This window comes from Neofelis nebulosa, chromosome 13 (assembly GCF_028018385.1).
Source record: "Neofelis nebulosa isolate mNeoNeb1 chromosome 13, mNeoNeb1.pri, whole genome shotgun sequence".
NCBI classification, from domain to species: Eukaryota; Metazoa; Chordata; class Mammalia; order Carnivora; family Felidae; genus Neofelis; species Neofelis nebulosa.
The window spans coordinates 34450659-34471701 of record NC_080794.1 but is presented as its reverse complement, the minus strand read 5'-3'; the positions used below and the strand labels follow the sequence as shown (position 1 = coordinate 34471701).

The 21043-nt window shown below is 36.9% G+C and overlaps 1 protein-coding gene and 1 non-coding gene across 6 annotated transcripts in view; one reads left to right on the top strand and one right to left on the bottom strand.

Moving 5' to 3' along the window:
• Nucleotides 1–21043, bottom strand: part of CCAR1 (cell division cycle and apoptosis regulator 1) — a 63667-nt gene that overhangs the window by 7380 nt on the left and 35244 nt on the right. For 4 of the 5 annotated variants that reach the window (XM_058696529.1, XM_058696528.1, XM_058696531.1 and 1 more), the window contains 5 exons: nt 20614–20697; nt 18061–18246; nt 9705–9896; nt 5937–6176; nt 5440–5551 (listed from right to left, as the gene is read on the bottom strand). In XM_058696529.1, the coding sequence (XP_058552512.1) occupies nt 5440–5551; nt 5937–6176; nt 9705–9896; nt 18061–18246; nt 20614–20697 (814 nt within the window). The remainder of the gene's footprint in view (nt 1–5439; nt 5552–5936; nt 6177–9704; nt 9897–18060; nt 18247–20613; nt 20698–21043) is intronic. The other variant, XM_058696532.1, reaches the window with a different exon arrangement.
• LOC131493744 (U6 spliceosomal RNA) lies at nt 14785–14890 on the top strand. Its single transcript, XR_009252836.1, has one exon. It is a non-coding gene; the product is annotated as a U6 spliceosomal RNA (small nuclear RNA).

Here is a 21043-nt window from a genome sequence, read left to right as displayed (position 1 = left end):
AAAACTTACTTTCATCAAATTGATAGGAAAAAATAGATCTTATTGTTATATGCTGATTACTAAGATTTAACACCATTTTAGACATTAAAGGACATTGGATTTTCATTTTTAAAAAAATTACCAATTCTACTTTACCACTGGAAAAAGAGTAGTCTCCCAATAGGTTACTTGATAGGTTAATGAAATATAAAGTATAAGGGAAAAAAACCTTATATCATAAACAAGCAGCAACTGGAAATACAAAGAAAACCAAAAAAGAACGATAATCCCATCACCCTATTTGGCTTTGCAGTTAATGATATTCATTCAACAAATATCTACTAGAGACTATTTGGATGTTGAGACTATTCCAGGAACTTGAAATAAACATCAGAAAAGAGGAGACAAAAACTGCTCTTCTATTCTTTTTTTAAGATTTTATTTAAAAAATTTTTGAAGATTTTTTTAGAAGTTTATTTTATTTTTAAACATTTATTTTTGAGAGTGTGTGTGAGTTGGGGAGGGGCAGAGAGGGGAAGGACAGATGATCTGAAGCGGGCTCCCTGCTGACAAGAGACTGATGTGGGGCTTGAAACCACAAACCACGAGACCATGACCTGAGCCAAAGTTGGATGCTCAACAGACTGAGCCATCTAGGCACCCCTAAAGTTTATTTATTTTGAGAGAGCACACACACGCACACAGCGAAGGGGCAGAGAGAGAACACTAAACAGGCTCCGTGCTGTCAGTGCAGAGCCCAGCATGGGATTCAAACCCATAAACTGTGAGATCATGACGTGAGCCGAAATTTAAGAGTCGGATGCTTAACTAACATAGCCACCCAAGGTCCCCTTTTAAGATTTTATATTTAAAATTTTTTTCAATGTTTATCTCTGAGAGAGAGAGAGAGCACGAGAGAGCGCTAGAGGGGGAGGGACAGAAAGGGAGGGAGACAGAATCCAAAGTAGCCTCTGCGCTATCCACATAAACCCCAACATAGGGCTCGAACTCTCAAACTGTGAGATCATGACCTGAGCAGAAGTTGGGGTGCTGAACCAACTGAGCCACCCAGGACCCCCTTAAGATTTTACTTTTAAGTAATCTCTACAACCAACATCGGGCTCAAACTCAAAACATTCTCCACCAACTAAGCCTGCCAGGCAAGCCAACACTGTTTTTTGTATGTATGTATTTGTTTTTTTTTAATTAATTTTTTTTTTTTTTGAGAGAGAGAGAGAGAGAGCTCGCAAATAATCCAGTGGGGATGGGCAGACACAGAGAGGGAGAAAGAGGATGTGAGGTGGGCTCTGTGCTGACAGCATCGAGCCCAATGTGGTGCTCGAACTCACCAACTGTGAGATCACCGCCTGGGCCAAAGTTGGACCCTCAACTAAGACACCCAGGTGCCCCTATATGTATGTATTTTTATGTAAGCTCCTTGCTCACCTGAAGCCCAATGCAGGGCTTAAACTCACAACCCTAAGATCAAAACGTGAGTTGAGATTGAGAGTCAGACACTTAACCAACTAAGCCACCCAGGCACCCCCTTAACAATTTTATTCTTTTTTTCTTTTTAACGTTTGCTTGTTTGTTTATTTTTGAGAGAGAGAGCGCACGCGCATGCAGCGGGGGAGGCACAGAGAGAGAGGGAGACATAGAATCCAAAGCAGGCTCCAGACTCTGAGCAGTCAGCCCAGAGCCCGATGCAGGGTTCGAATCCACGAACCGTGAGATCGTGACCTGAGCTGAAATCGGACGCTTAACTGACTGAGCCACCCAGGTGCTCCAACAATTTTATTCTTAAGTAATCTCTATACCCAATGTGGGTCTCAAACCCACAAGCCTGAGATCAAGGGTTGCATGCTCTACCGAATGAGCCAGCCAGGTGCCAAAAAAACCTCCCTCTTTTCCTTACTAAGAGCTCATATGTATTCAACTAGGAAAAAGTAAGTAAAATAAGTAATTAGTGTTAAGAAAATAGGTTTAAAGTTCTATAAGTAGAACAGAATAAGGAAGGATGAGGAATGTGTACTGGTGGGGAGGACTACATTTTTTTTAAAGAGGGCTGAGTGCAGAGTAGGCCTTACTGAGAAAGTGATAGCTGAACAAAGACCACAAATGTGAAGGAGTCAGGAAGGCAGATCTCTGGGAAAGAGTGTGCACATAGAAGGAACTGCCAATGCAAAGGTCCTAATATGGGGGCATATACAATGGGTTCAAGAAACAGGATCCATTAGGTGCAATGTGCAAGTAGAAAGAGTGGTAAGAGATGAAATTACAGACTTGATGTGGTAGAGCCTTAGACAGGTGTCACCGTAAACATTTTGGCTTTTAACATGGGGTGAAATGGAGACCCACTGAAGGAGTCTGAAAACAAATACATCAAAAAAAGAAATGAAATGACTTAAATTTTACAAAGGTAATTCTGTCAATTGTGTTGAGAAGAGACTTTATTTTTTATTTTTTTAAATTTTTTTAATGCTTATTTATTTTTGAGAGAGACAGAGAGCAAGCAAGGAAAGGGCAGAGAGAGAGGGAGACACAATCTGAAGCAGGCTCCAGGCTCTGAGCTATCAGCACAGAGTCTGACATGGGGCTTGAACTCACGAACTAAGAGACCATGACCTGGGCTGAAGTTGGACACTCAACTGACTGAACCACCCAGGCGCCCTGAGAAGAGACTTTAAAGGAGAAGTGAGCAGGCCAGGAAACCAGACAGGAAGATATTTATTTATTTAAATCTTTATTTATTTTGAGAGTGAGTGAGCGAGCAGGGGGTGGGGAGAGGCAGAGAGAGGGAGAGAATCCCAAGCAGGCTCTGTGCCACCAGCGCAAAGCCTGACTCAGGCTCAATCCCACAACCCATGAGATGATGACCTGAGCTGAAATCGAGAGTTGAAAGCTTAAGCAACTGAGCCAACCAGATGTCCCCAGATAGGAGATTTTTAAAAATAAACTATGCAAGGGGCAGCTAGGTGGCTCAGTCAGTTAAACATCCAACTCTTGATTTTGCCTCAGGTCCTGATCCCAAGGTTCATGAGATAAAGCCCCATGTGGGACTCTGCACTGACAGCATGGAGCCTGCTTGGGATTCTCTCTCTCCCCCTGTCTCTGCCTCTCCCCTGCTTGTGCTCTCGCTCTCTCAAAAAAAAAAAAACAAAACAAACAAACAAAAAACAAACACTTGGGGCATCTGGGTGGCTCAGTCAGTTAAGCGTCTGGTTATGATCTCACAGTCTGTGGGTTTGAGGCCTGCGTTGGGCTATGTGCTGACAGCTCAGAGCCTGTGGTGTGCTTCAGATTCTGTGTCTCCCTCTTTCTCTGCCCCTCCCTTGCTTGCTCTCTCTCTCTCTCAAAAATGAATAAACATTAAAAAAAATAAATAAAAATAAACTAGGCAAGAGAAACATCGCTTGGATTAAGGTTAGATTAGTGGAGCTGGTAAGATATGGTCTGCTTCTGGATTTTTTTTTAACGTTTATTCACTTTTTGAGAGAGACAGAGTGCGAGCAGAGCAGGGGCAGAGAGAGAGGGAGACACAGAATCCGAAGCAGTCTCCAGGCTCTGAGCTGCCAGCACAGAGCCTGACACGGGGCCTGAACCCACACAAACTGTGAGATCATGACCTGAGCCGAAGTCAGATGCTTAACCAACTGAGCCACCCAGGCACCCCTGGATGTTTTTAAGATAGAGAAAATATGACTTCCAGATACGTTGGAAATGGCATATGACAAAAAAGAGGAGTTTAGGAGGATTCCTAAATTTTAGCTTGAGCAATTTAAAGGATGAAGTTGCCATCAAATTAGTGTAATAAGGCTGAGGGTGGAAGGTTTTTTGTTTTCTTTTTGGTAAAGGGGGAAAGCAGGAGTTCAGTTTTAGATACGTTTATTTTGAAATGTCAGATAACTTAATGGAGATACCAAGTAGGCAGCTGATAGGGAAATATGGTAGAGAGGTCTGAACTAAGACATACCTTCGAGAACAGTCAGTATACAACAGTACTTTATATATAGTATATATATAAACAGTATATAACAGACAGTACTTTAAGCTAGGAGAATGGATGAGAAAACCACCAAGGTAATTATATACTAGAATAAAGAAGACAAATAAGGATTGAGAGCCAGAACATTCTGACACAGACAAAATAATGAGAAAACAGTTTAGTGATTTAATTAAAGCAGTGATAGGACCATACTGGAGAACGGGGCAGGGGGGTGGGGGGAACCAGGACAATAAAAAAGGGCTAAATTGGACAAAGCAGGTTATAGAAGATAAATGAAGCAATACTGCTATTGAGATTATTAGGACAATTAAGACTAGATATTAGGTGGTTAAAGTGGAATACGATGTTATTGTTAATTTTCTTAGGTAGGATTATAGAGTTATGGTTAAGAGAATATCTTTTCTTAGGAAAGTTGAAGAATTCCTACTTTCAAATGGATCAGAAACACACAGAAGACAAAATATTCACAAATGAATGAATTGTTGGATATGGAGTGTTTGATGTACTATACTCTCAGCTTCTTTTATGTTCAAATATTTTCATCAACACAAAGAAAAGTAAAATGCTGTGGTAGCAAGAAAAGGTAGAGGCAAACCAAAAAATACCTTAAATAGTAATAATCCTCAGAAAATATATATTATAAAAAATCTCTATCCTAAAAAAGGATCTTTAGGGGCACCTGGGTGGCTCAGTTGGCTAAGCATCCAACTTCGGCTCAAATAATGATCTCACAGTTGTTGAGTTTAGCCCGCTTCAGGTAATATATGTGCAGCATTCTCAGGCAGTCCTAAGTGTCCTACAGAAAAACCCTGGGTTGAACATAAAGGGGGTCTGGGTGGTGTTAACAGAAGGGAAGGCAGAGCTGGTGCAAATGGCCATGGAGAAAGCCGACTTGGCTTGTGTAGCACAGAGAAGACAGCTGGTTTATTCCATGACTGCTTGTCCTAAGCAGAAAGTGCCTTTCAGGATCTATTTTTGGAGGTTTATTACATATGTCTGGTTCTCAATTCCAACAGTTTAGTAAGATCTAAATAAAATTCTAGGGGCGCCTGGGTGGCGCAGTCGGTTAAGCGTCCGACTTCAGCCAGGTCACGATCTCGCGCTCCGTGAGTTCGAGCCCCACGTCGGGCTCTGGGCTGACGGCTCGGAGCCTGGAGCCTGTTTCCGATTCTGTGTCTCCCTCTCTCTCTGTCCCTCCCCCGTTCATGCTCTGTCTCTCTCTGTCCCAAAAATAAATTTAAAAAAACGTTGAAAAAAAAAATTTAATAAAATTCTAGACTCTACTTAAAAAAATTCCTCTCATCTATTAATAATATCAACAGGTTTTTACTAAAAAATATTTTACTGTTTCTAACAAAGAAAAAAATACTAAAATTCTAGATTGTGATTACATAAAGTCAACAAGCAAAAAATATAGTTCATCCAAAGGAGAGATAAAGAAATTTGAACCGTACCATCTTCTTCATCCTCAGCTTCTTCTGCTTCCATTGGATCATACTCATCCTGATTATTATCTTCTTCAGTTTCATCATCATCTTTAGAATCATCTTTTCTTTTATCTTCTTTCTATAATTTAAAATGTCTTAAAATTAAACAAGATATCTGACCAAACGTTAAATGACTAAAACCAAAAAGCATTAAATTCATTAAATTTACTTGAAAAAGATACTATAAAACCTTAACAATACACTTTAAAAGTAAACTACCATTCACAATATATGTAAATAAACCACTATGCTATACACCTTAAGTTATAAAAAAGAAATAAACTACCAGAAACAAGATCTAGATGTTTACAGAGGCTTAATTCAAAGAATTAAATTTCTAATAATACAGTAAAATCTTTTAGTTTGGCCTTTACATTTCACTATCATGATGAAATTCATCATCATTTTTATACTCTAGAAGACTAAATGAGTCTTGGTTGGTGGCCATGGAAATAATTACAGACCTTCCTTTCATCTCTATCTTCTTTTTTATCCTTATCATCGCCTGATTTTCTCCGCTTGGGTTTTGGTTCATCAGTTTCATCATCTCTATCTTCTTTTTTATCTTTTCTCTCATCTTTTTTGCTTTTCTTCTCCTTTTCTTTTTTGTCCTCTTTCTCAGGAAGAGATAATAACGATTTGTATATTCTGACACCAAAATCTCTTTGAAGCATTTCATTGAAAAGTTCTGCAAACAATGAAACCTATAAAAAGATACCAAGAGTAATGCAACTTTAATAAAAATACTGAATACATCCAGCACAGTAATTTATCAAATAATGACTTGCCACATCTAACAATTAACATTCACTAATAATAGAGTTGTAATAATTGGTGTCAATGATGTTGAAGATTCTCAAAAGACTCAAAAACTCTTATGAATACTGTATAGTGTACTTTTGGCCAAATTTAGAAAAAATAGTAAAACTGTACCACAAAAAATTTGAAAATGAGTAGAAAAAAAAGGGTTTCTACTATTTTACACAGCAATTCATCTTCAATGATTAATGAATTTTATTCATTTACTCAGCAAGTTTTTCTGAAATGCCTACTATGTAACATGGACTATTTTAGGCATTGGTGATATAGCATTAAAGAAAGCAGACAAAAATCCTGACTCTAATGAGCTAATAATCAAGTGGGGAAAAGTAAAAGATAACCAAACCAACATCAAATGTTTAAGCAGGATAAACACAGAGAGAGTAACAAAATGTAATATAGTCAGAGAAGGCCTCTCTGAAAAGTGAGCTGAAGGTGCCAAGGGAATGGGCCATATAAATATCTATAAAAGCATTTCAGAAAAGGGAGACCAATTCAGAATTCTGAGTAGGAAGTATGCATTATTATTATGGAAGTGTCCATGTATACCGACATACTCATGAACCTAAAATTATATAATGAATTTTCTACATAAAGAGTTCTAAGGAAGGGGCATCTGGCTGACTCAGTCGGTAGAGCACACAACTTTTGATCTCGGGCTTGTGAGTTTGAGCCCTCCACCAGGGGCAGAGATTACTTAAAAATATTAAAGAAAGAAAAATTCTAAGGCTAATTGTTTCTAATATATTGAAAGGGTCCAGGACTTGAAATGGTTGACCACAGCTCTAAAATATGTATTCTTGGGGGGCGCCTGGGGGGCTCAGTGGGTTGAGTGTCTGACTTTGGCTCAGGTCAAGATCTTGAGCTCCATGCGTACAAGCTCCAAACTGGGCTTGCTGCTTTCAGAGCAGAGCCCACTTCAGATCCTCTGTTCCCTCTCTCTGCCCCTCCCCTGCTTGCCCTCTCCCGCTCTCAAAAATAAATAAACTGAAAAAAATAATAAATAAATAAAATAAAATACATAATCTTGGGGTGGCTGGGTGGCTCAATAAGTTAAACACCTGACTCTTGATCTTGGCTCAGGCCATGATGTCATAATTCATGAAATCAAGCCCCACATGCGGCTCTGCAATAACATTGCAGAGTCTGCTTGGGATTCTCTCTCCTCTCTCACAAAATAAATAGACTTAACCACATACATACATACATAATCTTATACAATGTGTTCAGTATATTTGACTATTTTTCTGATCATAAAGGATAATATAATGTATTAAAATTGATCTTATAGTCTATTTTCTTTAATTCATACCCAGTCTTAACACATTTTAAGAAAACAGAAATCTATTATCTGTAAAATGACCACTAAGATGTTGAAAACTCCACTTTCTCTTAACCATTAGTGTAAACTAAATAAGAAAAATAGCAAGAGGCATATCTTTTCCTAAGTCTTCTCTTTTCTATTACCTAGAGATAAAAAGTAATTCAAAGGCGTTAAATAAGAAGCCCAGACCAGTAACTAGAAGAATAGAATTAATTTTTTAAAGTTTATTTATTTATTTACGTAATCTCTACACCCAATGTGGGGCTCGAACCCATAGCCCTGAGATCAAGAGTTACATGCTCTTCCGAATGAGCCAGTCAGGCACTACCTAGAAGAGCAGAATTGAAACTGAAAGAGATAAGCCTAGAATTAATATTAAATCAAAGATTTATAATTTTATGATAAATGCTTTTTCTTATAGAATTTTTAAAGATTTTATTACCATTTAAAATTTTTTTTTAAATGTTTATTCATTTTTGAGAGAGACACAGCATTAACGGGGGAGGGGCAGAGAGAGGGGGAAACACAGAATCCAAAACAGGCTCTAGGCTTTCTGAACTGTCAGCACAGAGCCTGACATGGGGCTTGATCTGACGAACCATGAGATCATGACCTGAGCTGAAGTCGAATGCCCAACCGACTGAGCCACCCAGGCGCCCCATTATTAGCATTTTTTTAAGTAACCTCTATACCAACACGGGGCTCAAACTTACAACCCTGAGATCAAGAGTACCATGCTCCATCAAATAAGCCAGTGAAGTGTCCCTCTTACAGAATATTTTTTAAAAATTCATGTACCAAAATGACATCTGCATTCTAAACAGATTAAAAGGAAATTAACCCAGAAGATATGTTAGGTGAGGAGGAAACAAAGAAAGGATCATTTTACTAATGAAGGGCTATTTCACAAATTGCTTTGTTTCCAATAGAATAGCATTAGTTTGAGATCCATGGACACCATCAGTCAGATTTACATTATATATTGTATAAGCAATATACAATACCAAAGGCTAATTTTTTCATTTACTTATTCAAATTACTACTAAGAGTTATATTACTATCAAGAGTTATATTTATGGCAACTAGTAATAAAAATAAAATCATATAGCCATAATATTTAAAAACATTTAAAAACACTATATTTAAAAATAGTATTTAAAAACACTAAAAATTATAAATATTTTACTATTTGTAACCTGTCTTATATCACGACCAATAAGCATGGACTTCGTGTTTTATAACTGCCTCAGTAATTCTCTGTGTTTGTAAATGTCTCTAGTCTTAAGTAGTTCATTTTCATCTTGTGGACAAGGATATCTTAGGTCAATTAAGTATGACTGACTTTTCCAATATAATTTATAAAATAAAACAAAAACAAAAAGACCAATGTGAAATGTGTTAAGATACAATAATTGAATACAATTATAATTTTTCACAGGCTATTAAGAAATTAACATTTTTAAATATTTTACATTGTTTTACTTAAAGAATGAAGCTATCACTTCTTTAGGGATAAAAATCTTCAATTACTTTGAAAAATAAATATGTTGTAAATCTGCTGTACAATAATGGTAAAAAAGAAATAGATTCATATTGAAAAATAAATATCAATTATTTTTTATCTTATACCTCAATTACAAGTAAAATTTTAAATCCTATTAAATGAGATTTTAATTATAGAGTAAATAATAAAGCATTACTTCATTCTAAAGGAAGCAATTAGACATTATGTATCATGTGTCCCCTGTAAGTCTGATAAAAGAACACACCACTACTTACGAAGTAGTTTTTTAAAAAAATAATTAAATCAGAATCTGATTAAAACTTCAGATCCATCTATCAATTCACAAGAAATACAGAGGCCAGAGGAACATTTAAACAATCCTACAGGAATATAATCAACAAAAAGGAGTCATTTAGAAAAATCAGCTGCTGTCTCCACCCCCACCAAAGAATAAAATTGCAAGGAAAAAACAAAAACCCAAAAACAGAATCCATGAAAAAGGCCATCAAAGAAATTTAAGAGATATATTAACCAATCAAAACGTATGTACCTTATTTAGATCCCAATTCAAACTTAAAACATTACCTCGAATGAATGTTCTTTATTATCCTCTAATCTGTAGTCCAAAAGTACACTCAAGGACATAATGCTACAGTCAAACTTGCCACTTTTTGCAGCCCAGTTTGGATGTACTATGATGGCTGGTTCATCCGGCAAAATGTATCTTCTTTCCCGACGCTGGCGTTCCATTTCTTCTTGACGTTTTCTTTCTTCTTCCTACATATTTGAAATTTTAAGTGCTGGTTATATCTCCACATACCATATATATATATATATATATTAAATGCACATCATGGAAAGAAAAAGGGCAAAATTCCCATGACTCCTTATGGTGATTATGCCAAACATAGGGCTGGAAGAAAGTTCAAATTTACTAAAGACAGCAGTTTTTATGGCTCCTACTTTTCTTTCTTTTCAGCTTCTCAGCATAAGAAATTGTCTTCTAAGGGGGCTGGGGGGACACCTTTATTAACATTATAACACCTTTATTAACATTATATAAATCAGGGTATTTGGAAAATAGTGATGGTAGCATAGCTTCTGGATCTTCTTGAATCCCCACATTAAAAAAGAATAATCTATATACCAAAACCAACATCCAAGTACACTCACAACAAAACAAGGTGAAATGGTATCCCTATAAACCCCAGTATACAAGTGGGTAGAAAAAGTCACAAGAGCCAAAAGAGCCAAAATGTTACTGGCATTTGTATAGAGAGAAAGCAAAAGGAAACAATGGAGTTGTATGATGGATCTAAGAACAGGAAAACTAGGGAGGAGGAGTTAAGATAGAAGAGTAGGGAGACCCTGAGGCTTATCTTGTACCTTGAACACAGCTAGATAAATAATAATTTTGAACACCCAAGAAATCTGAGGAGAAACAATGCACAACTAGACATGAAAAAAAAACACCACGTCATGAAAGTTCAGCTGAGGATCTAAATCCTCAGAACCAAGGGAAACCCCAAGATGGAGATGTCCTTGCCAAATACCAAAAGAAGGAACGTAGGAGAGCCAGCCCACAAGACGAGCCAGATGATGGGCACACATCTTTGACACTGGCCTCATCTAACGCACAGGAGCACATGTGGGACCTTGGTAGGATCTCCCACCTTGCCCTCCAATTTGGTTTCAAATCCCTGACTTCTGTTTTTCTACTTAAAAAAAAGTAAAAAACAAAAACAAAAAAAGTAAAAAACAAAAACAAAAACACCACATTAGGATATATACTTATTTTCCCACTGACTTTGTTTTCTAAGTGAAATCTAAAATTAAAGTCAATAAAACGTGTAGCTTTCCTCATCCTCCATTAATGATTAAAACTGTCCATTTAAAAACTACACAAAGACAATGTAGTCCTAAATAGCAATCCAGCTTTAATTGTAGGGCACTGAATCACCTTGCAAACAAATTACAGTCACTATGATTTAACAATAGATACTGTACTGGGTATTGCTGGGATTTTTTTGGCAAACTTGTAACAAACCAGAGAATAAAATTTAACTCTTAATCATCATGTAGAAAAACACAACAAAGAAACCTAAAGTATCTTAAAACAAACAAGAAAACCACAAAAGAGTCAATAGGTATTCACTGGAAAGTGAGCAGGTCAATTTCATAAAAGCAGCTGAAACTAGGCAACATTTTATTCCCAACGATAGTGAGTACAAGGAGCCGGTGTTTAGCCGGAGATCTAAAAGTGCCTATAACATTCTAGGTCTATGAACTTGCAAGGCTGATTTACCACGGCATCTTTACAGCATAGGGCCTTACACTGAGGAGGTTATTTCTGGAAGTAGAATCATTAGAATAGGGAGCAGGATAGCGACAACAGAGACATGGGAGGAGAAGGTCCTGACAAACAGTGATAGAAGGGCAACAAAGATTGAAATCTCAGAAAGCAAGCCATCATATATTTTGAGAAAATAACACAATATAGAGCTCAATGAAATTTTAAAAAGCTATCTTGGAGTACCTGGGTGGCTCAGTTGGTTAAGAATCTAACTTTGGCTCAGGTCATGATATCATGGTTCATAAGTTCGAGCCCTGCATTGCTTCAGATTCTCCATCTCCCCCTCTCTCTGCCCCTCCCCCCCTTATACATGTGTGTTTTCGCACTTTCTCAAATATAAACATTAAAAAAAAAAGCAGCTGTCTTAAGCAATCTCTTCTAATAAAATGTTAGGCAAACTAAATTCACCTAAAAATGAGCAACAGAAAGTATTGAGGTCAAGTCCTATACAAAGTTACTATTTAAAAAAAAAGAGAACAAGGAGAACTACATCCCTACAGACAATGAAAGTGGGCCAGAAAAACAGTCATAGATAAAAATCTTAACTTACTATTTTACTATTTTAAAGTGTGCTAAAAGAGATTGAGAAAATCTCACAAACTATGAAAGAACAACGTAAAGAATTTTCAAAGTAAAAATAAGGTGAAAGGGGTGCCCGGGTGGCTCAGTTAAGTGTCCGACTTCAGCTCAGATTGTATCTCCCAGTTCTTGAGTTTGAGCCCTGCGTCAGGCTCTGTGCTGACAGCTCGGAGTCTAGAGCCTGCTTCTGATTCTGTGTCTCCCTCTCTCTCTACCCCTCCCCTGCTCACCGTCTGTCTCTCTGTCTCTCAAAATATATAAACATTAAAAAGATTAAAAAAAATTTTTTTAAGTAAAAATAAGGTGATAAAATACAGGAAATAATTACAAAGAAAGAATCGATTCAGAAATTTAAAATAAACTATAAGGAATACAAAAGCAAATAAACTCAAGAGCCACTGCCTTAAGCAAACAGAAGACAATGGGAAAAAATTTTAAAACAAGAAATGAAGAGGAAAAGGATCCAAGCAAGAGATAGACGCTGAAAAGGCAAAAATACTGAATATGAGGTAACAGGGTTCTTGTAAGAAAACAATAGGGAATAGACCAAATACAAAACAACTATTACTTAAGAAAATGTGACTGTTGATGACAATTTTATTCCCAAGAGCCAAGAGATGAAAATAAGTGTCCACCAGAGATGAATGGATAAACAAAATACAATATACACATGAAATGGAGTATTATTCAGCCTTAAAAAGAAATGAAGTTCTGATATATACTAGGACATGAACTTTGAAAACATTACATTAAGAGAACCAGACACAAAAGAGCAAATACTGTATGATTCTACTTACATGAGGGATCTAGCACAGACAAATTTGGAGACAGAAATCAGAACACAGGTTACTAGGGTAGAGAGGAAGACGGGTATGGGGACTTAATTGTTTAATGAGAGTTACCATTTGGGAAAGTAATAAAGTTCTGGATGTATAAAATAGGGATAGTTCCACAACACTGTGCACGTACTTAATGCCACTGAATTGTACAGTAAAAATAGTACAATGGTGATTTTTATTAACGTATATTTTACTAAAAAAATTTTTTTTGTTAAAGAGAAATTTTGCTCAGGAAAAAAAAAAAAATCTCAAATCACACAGCGAAAGAGCACACCACGGGTCTAAAGATAGTAACTCAGAATGACCAGTATCAAAATACCATTCTGAAAAAATGAGAAAATCGGTGCATCTAGGCAAAATAGCAAGTGATCGTATCAAAAAGTAAATTGCCTTATCATCAATTTTTGACAGCAAAACTCTACATGTCATAGAAAAGAGAGTTTATTAAAAACATTCAAAAGAATATAAATGTGAATCAAAGATTTTATAATCACTAAAACTGACTTTAAAAAATTATTTATTTTTTAATTTACATCTAAGTTAGCATATAGTGCAACAATGATTTAAGGAGTAGATCCCTTAATGCCCCTTACCCATTTAGCCCATCCCCCCTCCTACAAACCCTCCAGCAACCCTGTTTGTTCTCCACATTTAAAAGTCTCTTATGTTTTGTCCCCCTCCCTGTTGTTATATTCTTTTTGCTTCTTTGCTGTTTTATATCTTAAATTTCTCATGAGTGAAGGCATATATTTGTCTAATTTCACTTAGCATAATACCCTCTAGTTCCATCCACGTAGCTCCAAATGGAAGACTTCATTCTTTCTGATTGCCAAGTAATACTCCATTGTGTGTGTGTGCACGCGTGCGTTTAACATACCAATTGCTGGGTTGTAGGGTAGTTTTATTTTTAATTTTTTGAGGAACCTCCATACTGTTTTCCAAGGTGTCTGCACCAGTTTGCATTCCCAAAAACTGACTTTTAAGTATAGTATAGTCAAACTGTTACCAACATACAAGAACCTAAATGTTGCTACCATGAGCTCTGAAGAATCTCCTAGAGATGACCTTCAGAGACAATGACAAAAGCATTAGTGGTGAGCGTTAGATATAGAACTGTAGAACCAAGACTAAAGGAGGATTAAAAGAGTACAATATGTAATGCTACATGCTAGCCCAATGTATTTACAGTACAACATAAAAACAACAGGGAGAAAATAAGGATAGGAAAAGCAAAAATAACTTTATAAACAAATTTCAGCAGTAACATTAGTGGTATATCATTAGTACTGTATTAGTGCTGTGTATCTGTGTATATATATATTCCCACCCACTGGCCAAAAAAAGACAATTTGAGCTTCAATAAGGATAAGAATTGCAAAGAATTGAAGCCCATCAAATACATTTAAATCTATAAATTCACAATGTTTAATAAACAAATTTTTTAATGTTTATTTTTGAGAGAGAGACAGAATACGAGCAGGGCAGGGGTAGAGAGAGAGGGAGACACAGAATCCAACAGCTGCACTGTCACCACAGAGCCCGATGCAGGGCTCCAACCCTCGAACCTTGAGATCATGACCTGAGCCGAAACCAGACGCTTAACCAACTGAGCCACCCAGGCACCCATGTTTAATTTTTTAAATGTTGTTTATCTTTTAAAAGAGAGAGCTCAAGTGAGCGTGAGTGGGGAAGAGTCAGAGGGAGAGGGAGAGAAAATCCAAATCAGGCCCCGAGCTGCCAGTGCAGAGACCAATGTGGAGCTTGAACTCACAAACTAAGATCATGACCTGAGCCGAAGTCGGATAGTTAACCAACTGAGCCACCCAGGTGCCTCAATAAATTCATAATTATGTTAAAAAACAAATAGGTAACCATCATAAAACAAAGGAAAACAGTGCTTGCTTCAGCAGCACATATACTAAAATTAGAACGATACAAAAAAGATTGGCTATGGCCCCTGCACAAAGATTGTTCATATGCAAAAAGTGTTCTATATTAAAAAAAGAAAGAAAGAAAGAAAACAATCAAGAATTAATCCTGCCTTGGGGCGCCTGGGTGGCTCAGTTGGTTGAGCATCCATGAGCGTCCAACTTCGCCTAAGGTTGTGGTCTCACAGCTCGTGAGTTTGAGCCCCACATCGGGCTCTGTGCTGACAGCTCCAAGCCTGGAGCCTGCTTCGGATTCTGTGTCTCCCTCTCTCTCTGCCCCTAATCCATTCGTATTCTGTCTCTGTCTCTCTCAAAAGATAAACATTAAAAAAATTTTTTTAAAAGAATTGATCCTGCCTTCTTCTATATGAATTTAACAAGAGAGAAAACTATACCACCAGGTAACCAAATAGGAGATGAGGGAAATACGTAAAAACAAAATGGTACGAATTATAATATCACTATTTTCCAACCCCAATGGCTGCTAACATCAAAAAGTGAAAACCAGCTCTTCTTTGCCTTCTCTTTCTATTCTTTCTGTCCTGAACAATTCAGTTCTAAAGCAACTCCTCCAACAAAGCAGGTGTCTATACAGAGGATGGAGGCTGGCAGACAAGCCCACCAGTCAACAGGTACTGACACAAATGGAGCAAGAACATCCAGAGACACAACACAGGGTAGGGAATCGGATCAAAGTAAAGAGAGTATCCTGATAGCAGAGGGAATGCAACAAACAACTGAGCAAGTAAGCAAATATATTAAGTACAGTGGAAGCTACATTTCTCATTATTGGAAAAGGGAGTTAGGTATGCAGAAAGGAGGAAACTGAAATGAACTCTGGTGTTGGGAGTACAACTGGAGATACTAGCATAAACTCATAACTCTCAATACATATACTGTAACAAATATAGATACAAATACATATATGTAGGTATATATAAGTATAAATTAATATATATCTGTACCATAGCTCTATTGACTAACAGGGGTCATGAGAAGCCCAATGATACGAGTGACTATGTCTTGGCTTCTAAATTATCATCACCTTCACTAAAAAGTATGAGGGCTTTTTATAGTTCTATCTTAAAAAAGTATACATACACATATTTCCTTGGGAAATGGATAATTCCAAAGCCAAGGCAGGGAGTGTACACAGTGAGATGGCAACACTGTTTTGGGCTCCAAAATAAGTTAAGTCCTCAAAATATAACGAGGACATGTGAAAGGACACAGAAGCCAACTCAAAAGGGCTCCTACTACCCAAGTGATATATTTTCATTATCAAGATAAATATTATCATTGAATAAGAAATCACAACTCTCTTAAGAACAAGGTAGTTCAACATAACAAAAAACCATAATCACATCCAAGAAATTTAACAATGCTTCAAAATGATCTAGTATCACACCCATATCCATAATCAAACGTCTCTAATTATCCACAAACTATTCTTCACGGCATTTTTTTTTTTTTTTCCTATTCGGGGTCCAGTCAAGTTTCATTCAATGCATTCAGTTATCATGTGTTGCTAACCTCTTTTAATGTAAATTGTTTATTTTTATTTAAAGTTTATTTATTTGAAAGACAAAGTGTGAGTGGGGGAGGGACAGAGAGATAGGGAGAGTGAGAATCCCAAGGAGCCTCCCACAATGCCAAACCAGAGCCCAACATGGGGCTTGAACTTACAAAACCACGATATCATGACCTGAGCTGAAACCAAGAGTTGGATGCTTAACAAACTGAGGTGCCCCCAATGTAAATCATTTCTTTTTGTCTCTCATGACATAGACATTTTTTGAGAAGTTCAGATAAGCTGCTTTGTGTAACTTTTTACATTCTAAATCTGACTGTTCTCTCACAATTAGATTAAGGTAAAAACATTTTTGGCAGGAATACTTCATAAATAATTACATATAATCCAGAATGCATCACATTAGGAAATACATAATGTTGGTCTGTCCAATTACTGGCATTCTAACATGCTTCTTCTATTGCTCTATTTCAAATTCAGAAAACAATGGCAGGCTTGTGCATCTAGGAGTTATTGTAAGGGCATAAGATGCAGTGCAATCAAACACACAGCTGTAGAAGCAGCAAAATTCTGGGATAAGCACTTCACTCGAACTCAATCTCTGAACTTAATGGCTCTGTCAATCAAATTCTCTCTAAAACACAGGGATAATTTTTTTAAGTTTATTTTTATTTTTGAAAGAGATACAGAGAGCAAGTGGGGGGAGGAGCAGAGAGAGAGGGAGACAGAATCCCAAGCAGGCTCCAAGCTATCAGTGCAGAGCCCAATGTGGGGATCGAACTCACAAGCAGTGAGATCACGACCTGAGCTAAAATCAAGTGTCGGATGTTTGACTGAGCCACCCAGGTACCCCTGAATAATTTTTTAAGGAAACTCTATGGCCAATGTGGGGCTCAAACCCATGACCCCAAGGATCAATAGTTGCATGCCTGCCAGCCAGGCACCCCAAACATATGAATAATTTAGCATTCATTTTTAAAAGGGAAGATTAAAAATACATGATTTGGAAATAACTCAAATTTCTCTCGAGTAGAAAACAAACTGTGATACATTGATACTATGGGATATTATTAAGCAATACAAAATAACAAATTAGTAATATATACAACAAAATTGGCAAATCTCTAATGCATTTTGCTAAGTTGAAGAGGTCAGACTGTAAATGTTATATATAATTCCATTTACATGAAATACTGGAATAGACAAAACTACAGGAAACAGATCAGTGGCTCCCAGAGGCTGGTATGAGAAGCAGAAGGAGCACATGGAGAGAAGAAAATGCTTACGTAAAGGTAGAGATTTTTAGAGGGTGACAGACCTGTTTTACGTCTTAGTTGTCATCATGGTTATGTAACTATATTGCATTTGTCAAACTGTTCACCAAAAGCGTTGAATTTTACAGGTATGTAGTTGTATTTTTTTTTTTTCTAATAAATGTTTATTTAGTTCGAGAGAGAGTGTGCACGCAGGCAAGCTTGGGGAAGGGGCAGAGAGAGAAGGAGAGAGAGAGAATCCCAAGCAGGCTCCGTGCTGTCAGTGCAGAGCCTGACTTGGGGCTCTATCTCAGGAACCATGAGATCATCACCTGAGCCACAATCAAGAGTCAGACACTTAACTGACTGAGCCACCCAGGTGGCTTAATAAAAGTACACACGCACATATTTTAAGAATTCCCTATAAACAAGTATTATATTTAATAGTGTATATATACCTCTTTATCATCTTCAGATTTCCTATCATCCTCCTCTTCCTCTTCTTTCTCTGATTTCTCTAATTCCTTTTGTTCTTCTTTTTGCTCTTCTACTTTAAGCTGTTTTGTCAATCGGGCTATTAACTGAGATTTTAATCCTTTGGAACTAAGGGCTCGACTTTCTAATTCTTTTCGAAGGTCATTTACCTAAATATGCAGAACATAAAAAACACAGAAAAAGAAAATGGGATATTGAAATAAGGAACAAACTGCAAATATCTTTAGTTTGATTTTTTAAAATTGAGGTGAAAAGTACACTTGTTCAGCTCAGAACATGTTTGTGAAAATGCAAACGGACAGAATATTTTTGGAAAATAATCTGAAACATGTTTTAAGATGCTTAAACAATTAATTCTCTTTGACACAGTTATTCTAATTTTGGGGAATTAACCCTAAAGAAATATTCTAAACACAGGAAAAACAAAACACTTTACATATTCCTTGTAACGGTCCCTTTCTCAAAAAACTAAAGAATCTAAATATCCAATGAAAGAATAATACCACATCAACTAAATAGAAGAGAGTATAGAACATTTAAAAATAATTATATGGGAAACACTAATATTAACTGAAAAGGATGAAACTGCAACTTTTTAATACAATGTGATCAGAACCAACCAAGCAAAGTGTGTACCTCTAAAAAATAAAAAAAATAAAAATAAAAAAAAAATCAACATTTTAACAGTGGTTCTCTTTGAATCATAGGCTTTGGTAACTTTTTTCTTCAATTTTTCATGTATGTACCAATTTTTAAAATAAACATGCATTATATTTATAATCAAAAGAAATACGAGTTTTAAAATAAGAAACTTAATAGTAAAGTCATCAGTTTGAAAAAAAAGTCCTGGGACGCAGGCTTAAACTAATTGACTGTATTTTCTTTCTTTTTTTAATGTTTGTTTATTTTTGACAGAGACAGACAGACAGACACAGAAACAGCACAAGTGGGGGAGGGGCACAGAATCTGAAACAGCCTCCAGGGTCCAGACTCGGAGCTGTCAGCACAGAGACCATCTGCAAGATCACGACCTGAGCCGAAGTCGGATGTTTAACCGACTGAGCCACCCAGGCAGGCGCCCTCCGTTTTTAAATTAATGTTTGAGACAGACAGACAGAATGCGAATGGGGGAGAGGCAGAGAGAGAGGGAAGCACAGAATCTGAAGCAGGCTCCAAGCTGTCAACACGGAGCCTGACGCGGGACTCAAACCCATGAGCAATGAGACAATGACCTGAGCCAAAGTTGGACACTTAACGGAATGAGCACCCAGGTGCCCTAATTACCTGTATTTTCTGAATCCACAGTTCTCTATACAAAACCTGATGCTGATCAAGACAACTTGAAGTAATACAAGAATAACAAACATTCTTATGATACGTATTTACTTATTAAAAAAGCAATGTGAATTAAAAAAGTATAGTTTCATACAAAGGAAGAAAACCTGCTTTTTGCTGAGAACAAAAATTAACCAAAAGGTCAGCTTGTGTGTGTTAAAAATAACAAGATGCAAAAGCAATTTACAATCAGCTTCTGACTTATGTAGAAGTCACATATACAGAATCTATGAAAATATACTCACATTAAAGGCCCAGAGACGAATAAGTGCGGAAAGATAACAGGTCCAAAAACATTGGGGAACAAAGAAAACCTAGTACAGGTTAACCAAAGATTTTCAAAAGAGACTTTTAAATTATTATTTCCTTCCCAGTTCAGATACCTTTTTTTTTTTTTTTTTTTTTTTAGAGAAAGAGCATGAGTGTGGGGGAAGGGGCAAAAGGAGAGAGAATCTTGAGCAGGCTCCACATTCACTGGAGCCCGACATGGGGCTCAATCCCACGACTGTGGGATCATGACCTAAGCCAAAATCAAGAGTTGGGTGCTCAACTGACTGAGCCACCCAGGCACCCCATATCAATCTACTTATAAATTTTATTTTTAAAAACTAAAATAATCTTGATAATCTTTTCCCAGTTTCTTCCCTTTTCCTTGAATATAAATTACTTAAATATAAAAATTCTGCCTTCTTGGACAGTTCCCCAATCAGAAAATGATGTTGCTCACACTATAGCCAATTGTATATTACATTAAAAAGATACTGGCTGCACTCATTTATAAAGTCACCTTTTGTTAATAGAATTTTTTTTAAATGTTTTTATTTATTTTTGAGAGAGAAAGACAGAGTGTGAGCAGGGCAGGGGCAAAGAGAGAAGGAGACAGAATCCGAAGCAGGCTCCAGGCTCTGATCTGTTAGCACAGAGTCCGACATGGGGCTGAACTTGGTGAACCTCAAGATCATGACCTGAACCGAAGTTGGGCGCTTAACCGACTGAGCCACGCAGGCACCCCTGAAGTCACCTTTTATTTAATCATTATACACATGCACATAAATACAATATAGAATATTTATGTAAAATTCATGGACGATTTGGAGTGCCTTTTATCTGATAAAACACTATCCACATTCTCTGTTCCTATTCAGAGAGTTAAAATTAAATACCATCAATTTCAAAGTTACCTTCATTGTCTTTGGATCAAGTTTAGACCAATGGGTAGGAGTGGAAATTTCTTTAGCTTCACCATCATCCTTCTCTTCTTCATCCTGATATACAAAGTTAAGAACATAATTACTATTCTGAAACCTTAAAATTATGGTAATTTATTTTTAAAAGTCTGTTGCTGATCTGTGCAAGGTCACAAATGTTTCAGATTGTCTTCTCCTAAAGTTATTATTTAGGCAAGTCCACGTACATACATTCTACCACTTTTAACTGATCACAAAGACACTCATCAGCCAATCAAAGCCAGATCTGTGAAACACAAAAGGGTGATAAATTACAACACAAAGGATATCAGGGATGCACAAACACTGCCGGTCTCCACTAACCACACAGTGTGTGATCTTGCCCCAATTTTCAAGCCACCCAAAGTTAAGACTGATTTAGTCA